At 37.3% G+C, this 7879-nt stretch overlaps 1 protein-coding gene across 1 annotated transcript in view; it reads left to right on the top strand.

Annotated features, from left to right (window-relative positions):
* Positions 1-6979: 6979 nt before the first annotated feature.
* LOC116844638 overlaps positions 6980-7879 on the top strand; it is a 4156-nt gene continuing 3256 nt past the window's right edge. Inside the window, exon 1 of the mRNA XM_032816456.1 lies at positions 6980-7740. Coding sequence (XP_032672347.1) covers positions 7256-7740 — 485 coding nt within the window. The 5' untranslated portion in view covers positions 6980-7255. The remainder of the gene's footprint in view (positions 7741-7879) is intronic.

Genomic DNA, 7879 nt, shown 5'->3' with positions numbered 1-7879 from the left:
GTCAAGCACGAGGATCACCGCTATCAGATAGGGTTGGCCAGCGGGACCAAGGATATCCAGCTAATGATCCCGTACGTGACGAGGAGGGTATTCACCCGCCGCTTCGTACTCATCCGCCCGCCACCCCTGACAATCAGTCGACCGTTGCATTTCACCTCCGCAACCCCCAAATGGACCGCAGGATATCCCCTCATACGGTCAATATTTTTTCATTCGACGAGGGAAGGCCGGGGTGCGCGCCGCCAGTGGATTCTGGTTGGCCGGATCCTGCCATCACCCCTTCGTCAGGACACGCCTCCAGCGAGCACCGTGGGGGTTATTTGCGGGGAGTCTGTTACTTTTTTCTACCCTCTATCTCGAACCATCCAGCCAGCATCCACCGCCGCCGGCTCGCAACCCGTTCTTCCCTCGTCGTCGTTCCGCGAACGCTCCCCTGTCCTCTCCCGGGTACCCCATTAATAAGCTTTCACCTAGACCGACGTAGCTCACTTCAAGATGCTTGCACCGACACTACCCGGCTTGCTGGAAGGCGTACCTGCGGTGGTGAAGATGAGCGCTTGCGTCGGCGGTAGTTAGCGCCTCGCTTCGGCCGCTCGTCAGCGATGTCATCCGCGTCTAAGGCCTTCCGTTAATTAGGTCCTAATGATGATGAGGTAGTTTAATTTTGTTCGTATGATCTTTCTTACCTCGTCTTGGATTGAGATAGTCTTCAACGTCGAAGAGTTCACTGGCTATGGATTATTGAGAGGAATTTCGCGCAATTTATCTTGCGAAATTTCGCGCTGACTCGGGAAATTCTTGAGCTAATTACACGAAGAGACGTTGGCTAATATTATAATGAATATAAATTAGTTTTAGAAAATAATTGTGTGGGAGACTTTCACCGTATTCCTTGACAGGATCCTTGTGAATACGACACATCATGTACGCAAATAATAAAAATAAGCCGCAAATCACATCATGCACGTTCGTAATCCTTTTCCATAAGAAATTTACATTTGACCAACTTTGCTAAAACAGTAATTTTATAAAAAAGAAAGAGGAAAAACTTTACTTATATTTCTCCTTAAAATAAAGTATTTTTCTAGATTCTGAGAGATGTCAATTAAAAATAAAGATTATAATCTTCAGATATCGAAAAAAAATATTTGTAAAAGCAATCTATGTATTCATTTGCTTTTACATAATTTAATTAAAACTAGCCCGTCAGTAAGATAGTAACAGTCGTTATTAACATATTCTAAAGATCTCGAGATAAATAGGTCCTCCTTAATTGTCTCATGCCAATCTGAAACTTCATCCACAATCCCCTCATTAGACGTTGACGGGTATGCGGGAATTTCAGTACCTTGGAAAACCTCTAAGGAGGTTAAGCGCAAGGGCAAGAGCTTAATTACGTCAAGGTTTTACATCATATTGACTATTCTTGTACACATGTCCCTATCCTATTAGCCATTACAATAAAATATTTTAACGATACAGCGATAAAAGAATTAATTGGTTTTCTGATGTGGAGGGATAGATGGAATGGAAGGACGAGAATAAATGTACTGTTATATTAAAAAGATATAAAAATTGTTTAATGGTCGACTCAGATAAAAAAGATACGTATATGTGTAACTCTATCTTATTATTAATAAAAACACACAATACATGCGATTAATAAATACTTATTCTCTACCTTTCACATTGTAGGCGTGCACGTGAATAACATCCCTGATAAAAGTTTTACCCTCGAGAAGCCATTATGAAGTTAAGATTGAGCTATAAATTCCAAATTTACTTAAGCCACTCTCTAACTATTTCACAAACCTATGAACAACGGTTCTACGTAATTGCATCGTATATTTCTTACTGCACAAACTCTCTTATAAACTTTCGTCAATAATTTCAGTGGTCAATAATCTGACTTTTTCGAATCATTCTAGTGAAAAATATATATAATTCATCATTATATGAGTGTTAAAGAAATATACTATCTATTTCTAATGTTGCATTAAATCATAATTAATATACTTTGCGTAACAACCCTTCCTCCAAAAATGAAAAAATCATGAAAGATCTTTGGGAAAGAAAGTGTACATTACCCGGTTAACTTCTCCGCTGCCTTATTTGCATGTCGCTCCCTAGTTTGATAATTCAGCTTTCGGATAAGGAGGTTCTCCAAGGGAGGGACAGGGCCGAATGAAATTGGCGACAAATGTATAAATTAAATGGTAGCCTGCGCCGTAAAGGGGCTCCGAAAGAATTTCTATTGAAGCTCGATACCCCCGTTCTCCCATCCTCTTGATCGCCGCCCAAATGACTTGCGACTCACCCTTATTACGACCTGAAATTTATCACGGAAATTTCGTGGAGTATTTTATCCGGATAATTGCTCCGCTTTATAAGAGCCACCCTTACAAGCCAATATATAAGACAAAGACGATCCGACGAGACTTCTATTCGCTTCAGCGATTCTGGTTCGATGCGCAGACTAAAAGCTTGACTAGATAAATCCAATCAAAGAAAATTTTCTCAATACGTATTTCACAAAGCTATTCGTTATTATAGATAAAAATTTTTGGAAAACTTTGGAGACTCGAAATATCAATTTTTACCACAGAAATTTTGTAACTAATGCTATGTGAAGATCAAAGAATCTTCACATAGAGAAAAATCTAATTTTCCGAAAAATGCGAAAAAGGAAGCAAGTTATTTATATACAGTGAGGAAGCAAGTTATTTATATACAGTGAGAGTATAGGTAAAGTAGTTAATTTAAAAAATATTTGAATATTAATAATAGAGACCAATTGAATATAGTTGATACTATTTCGTAAATGCATTATAATTTGCACTCCGTTAACAATTTCAAAAAGCAAACCTCGCACTCGAAAATATCATTGTCCGACTGCTGACAATCGGAATTGACTCTCGTGTCTATAAAGTCCTCACGTCGTCGTTATCAATCGCCGTTCGGGACGGTAAATCTATCAAGCGGAGAATCGTGTCGATCGTCCGATCCATGATATTTGCGGGACGCGGCGTGGAAGATCATTAACTAACTAAATATCAATTTCGACGGTAAATAGTAACCGCTGCTATCTATTGTTTCCAAATTGAATCTGTATCGGCGATGATCTACGGCTCGGTCGTGTGTGTTCGCCGCTATACGAGCGTTCGTGCGCACGTAAAATTCGCGAACGCATAGACCCGTACGCACCCCTGTACGCCACCCTCCCCCAACCCCGGACAGTCCAGGAACGTGGGTATTGCGATCGACACATACAAAGCAGTCTCTCTCCCTTCCTGGACTCTACAGCATTCTGCTGCCTTACAACCCACGTTACCATCACCCTCTCACCCTGCCCCTTTATCTTGCCTTGATTCCCCTTTCCGCCTTCACCTCCTCCTCTTCCTCCTCGTCCTCGTCCTCGTCCTCGTCCTCCTCCTCTTCCTCCTCCTCCTCCTCCTCCTTCTTCTCCTCCTCCTCCTCCTCCTCCTCCGGCTTTCATTCCACATGCGATATTAAAGCCAAGGCAATTAGCGGTGGGGGTTGTTGCGAGGGATGGCGAGGGAGTGCGACAGTTTCAGCCAGGGTTTCGCAGTCATCCCCCTGGTGGGGCTGTCTCGGATATGATTGGCTGTCAGCGGGGGTTAATCCCTGGGCCCGGCCACACCCCGGCATGTCTCAATCCACCTCCGTGAATCCGGCCGGCCGAGCTTTCCACCCGGAATCCGCTGAAAACGAGGGTGAAAACGCGAGCGGCGAGGATGTACCGGATGTTGCTGGAGCGCGGGGTGGGTCGAGCTCCTTAAGCGTGAAGGAGATAATCTCGGGCAGATGATAGCGTCATCGGGCAAGAAAGACGGTAAGCGTGTGCTCGTTTTTAATGATGTAGTAGTTAAGGTTTCATTACGCGGATGAAAATTATGCACCATTTCACGAAGAACTGCGTGAGAGAACGACGAAGAGGGGATTGTTCGTTCTGGAATTATTCAGAAACACGAATAGAATAAACATCACGCAGTAATTGGCCACTTAAGGAATACTTGCGTCGTGGATGATTAATATGACTCTTTCGTGTATATCTGTAGCTAAATATGAGTCAAATGTCCATATAATTCAAAATTGGATTTTCAATCAACTAATCAACACAAGTTTACAGTTATTAGATGCTTTATCACAAAAAATGCTATCATTAATTTAATTTTTCCTGAAAGCATAAAGATTTTATCGCTTGGAGACATTAAAAAACTTAATTATAAAAAAAATAGACTTTGGAAAGAGAGATTTTTAAATTTTCGCGATAATTCGCGATAACTGTTCAAATATAAAGGGGGATATATTACTTTTGAACTATGGTGCGGCTTTTCATAAGTCGTGAAACTCAGTAACGAGCAGATACAGCGTAATTTAGATGAAAACCAAACAAAGTTTAGAACTTTCATCAACTGAAGAGTATGGTAATAAAAATTCTGTACCAGACAAAGCGAGAAAAAAGGGAAGTATAGATAGAGCTTGATGAGAAGGAGTGAAAAGAAGCGGTAACAGATAGCGATACAGTAGATTATAAAGGAAAACTTTTCTCGCGAAATTAAATGTTTGTTAATTAATTAATATTTATTGCCACGCATTGAACATTTGTTAATATGTTTATTTAACAAGCAATATCAATTAATATGCAATTATATGTTTTGATGTCATTCATTGAACGTTGTACGTTGAGATGTATTACGATTAAAAAATATATCGCATTGCAAATTATATTAAAACATCTGAAATAATGTTTCTATTTCTGGTAATATCGGGCAATTTTATTGGAAACTTCTCATGTAATTGCCCATAACGTAACCATTGTGTCCATTCTTTTGTTACATTCGAGGCGTGCAATTAATTTCTGTGTACCGATGTGTACAGCACGAACGCAATTATATCCTTCTATACAGGTGGATTTTATTTTCTTGCATAACAACGCGATACTCGCCGCATCGCGTTGTCAGTAACCAAGTGTTAGCGCGACGCGTAAGATCGATTTCCCGACATTCTCGCCTATTTTTTGCTCTGGGAGCGCTCATGTAAAATAACGCGGAACATCGTGGACAAGTACCTCATTCTTTGGTCAGCAACCGATTTTATTCGCTAAATGCCTTCCTTAGTGTTTTGGAAACGCATCGATGAACGAAACCATGGAAGACTTCATGACAGGCCAGAAAAATCGATTCGGGTACTGCTTCATCTGTCTAGTGTAGAGTAAGTACAATATATTAAGTTATTTTTTTATATCTTTTATTTTAAAAAAATTACTTGCTACACACACGCCGATAAAATAAATTTATTCTCGTCATAATTAAAAAAAATAGTCAAATAATTTTTATAATAGCCAAAATTATATAAGTTCATCTTAAATACTATTTACTGATCATACACGATATAATTCGTAGCATCACTTGTACTGTATATCTAACTTCTTACGTTATGTATTCTATGTGCGTGGGTCATCTTTTATAGGTTCAAGTAAGGTTAATTAAATTTCTCCGTAACAACCATAAGTGCGATAGTAGCTTGAATCCTTGCGCGGTTTCATGAATACGATTAATACTCACTTTCCGTGAAATACGTCTGAGCCTATTATAATAATTACCTCCATATTTCCGTGCTGTATACTAACCGTATTATTACACGTGTATTGCTTCATTGGATTTGGATAAACTTAAAACAATGTAAATTTAGCATACAATATGTATGCGGAGTCTTTTGTTTTATTTATAGAATGGTTTACGACAATTAGTATATATATACGTATCAACTAAAAATTAAATAGAAGAATAAAAAGGAATCGAGAGAATATTAAAATTATTGTTATGTCACTTTTTTTATTTTAATGATTTTATTAATCCCTTTAGCACAAGATGTAAAAATAAAATACATAATACGTAATAATACATAAATATCACATTATACCGGAAACCGCAATATCACCAGCCTTGGGAATTCCCTTTATCTTATGCGCGATTATTTCGTGGGGATTTACTGTGATCTATTTTTACTGCACAGATTTTCTATACATAGAAATACATACTGCATTCAAATAAATATTACTTGTTTTAAGTGTTATATAAATTTATATATCTGCAAAGCTATCATAAGTTCGTTGTAAGTATCAAACTTATCCAAATTTGGATTCTAACAAGTTTAGCATTTTAATCAAGAATATTAAATTAAAACAAAATTTCTATTTGCTTACTACCTAAAAAATCGAACTAACCATTTCTTCGATAACTTATAATCTTATAATATTCTTATGAAGAGGATATATTTTTCTTTTGAATACATAATAATGAACTTTTTTAAAATTCATGACGAATATGAGACTATTATCAATAAAATATTGTATATTTGTTAAAGATAACTATTACTTAAAATAAGGAAAATAAACTGAGAAGTTGCTTTTCTTAGCAGCAGAATAATATCTTTGCGTACAGATAAAATCATTTTAGAAATATCTGTACAATATTCCTGAATATTATTATTCTGAACTGTATTATTTTGTAATATTAAATTTTACCGTGGTTTAACCACATATCAATATTATATTTTACCACATCTAATTATTATTATTACTTTGATGAAATAGAAACAAATTTTATATTATATAATATAAAATTTTATTTATGTAATATAATTTAAAATAGCCTTTGTACTAAGACAATAATTTGTGTCGCTAAAGGTAATTTATATATTATTTCTTGAAGATTTCTCTCTCTGGAAAGAGAGAGTAAAAGGTACTTGGCATAGAAAAATATTAGTACTAAAGAAGTACTACATTAAATGATAAATATTTGAATACCATTGTTTCATACTATCTAATAAGAAATCTAAATCCATAGACTCATACACCCCTCCTCTTAATACACGCGTACACAATCGGCCGGGTATCCCCGGTTAGCGAGCGTGGGTACTTGCTAGACTGGAGAGTGTTCAGTGCCACTTTTTCCTTCGTAGGGGTCGCATACTGGATGAACAACGTTAGTCGAGCGATCCCAAGTGTTATGACGTTATTAAATCGTATAATACCGTGCAGTTGCAAATTATCATAAAGTAACGCCGATACGAAGATTATCGATGTCTCATGTGTCAAAATAGTACATGTGCCTGTATAAGTGTGCATCAGAAGTTCAGACTTGAGAAGACATTCGTGTAATAGAGAACTGTAAAGATGCATTAGTGAAAGTAATTCGTAATTCACGATCAAACTGCAGCGATTTTAATCATGTTGGCGAATACTGGAAAGTTACGATTTTACCGTAAAAAACATCTTACCGAAAATCAATCGAAGGAACTCTCGAAGAATATAGTGAACACAGAACGAATAAAAATATCGGTTAACGTCTGTAAGGAAGAATATTTAACAAACAAAAATCTATCGATTATGACTGACACCCAGCTCAGTCCAGATGTCGTGGACAATGTTAGTCTGAGAGAGAAGAAACATAACACTGCCGAAACATCAAATTCATCTCCTAATACGGATTCGCAAGACTCATACATCCTGATATCGACTGAAGAGATGCCTGTTAAATTAAAAGATATAAACTGGGAGTATGTAGATTACGACGATATCGCTGAACATGTGAGAAGTGATTGTGCCATGAAGAAATATTGCAGCCCTAGATGTAGCACAGCTTGGCTTTTAAAAATTCGCCGCGAAATTTTGAAAAATTGTCGCCGAAAAATTTATCCTCTAGCAATTAATGGGTGAGTGTAACATGTCTTTCATATAAAATCTCTTTTTGGTAACTAAAACTATTCATGAATATCTATGGAACAAATATTTCTCTCTCTCTCTCTCTCTCTCTCTCTCTCTCTCTCTCTCTCTCTCTCTCTCTCTCTCTCT

This window comes from Odontomachus brunneus, unplaced genomic scaffold, assembly GCF_010583005.1.
Source record: "Odontomachus brunneus isolate Ranch 3 - 2012 unplaced genomic scaffold, Obru_v1 Obru_scaffold_044, whole genome shotgun sequence".
Taxonomy (NCBI): domain Eukaryota; kingdom Metazoa; phylum Arthropoda; class Insecta; order Hymenoptera; family Formicidae; genus Odontomachus; species Odontomachus brunneus.
This window is presented reverse-complemented; position numbering and strand designations above follow the sequence as displayed.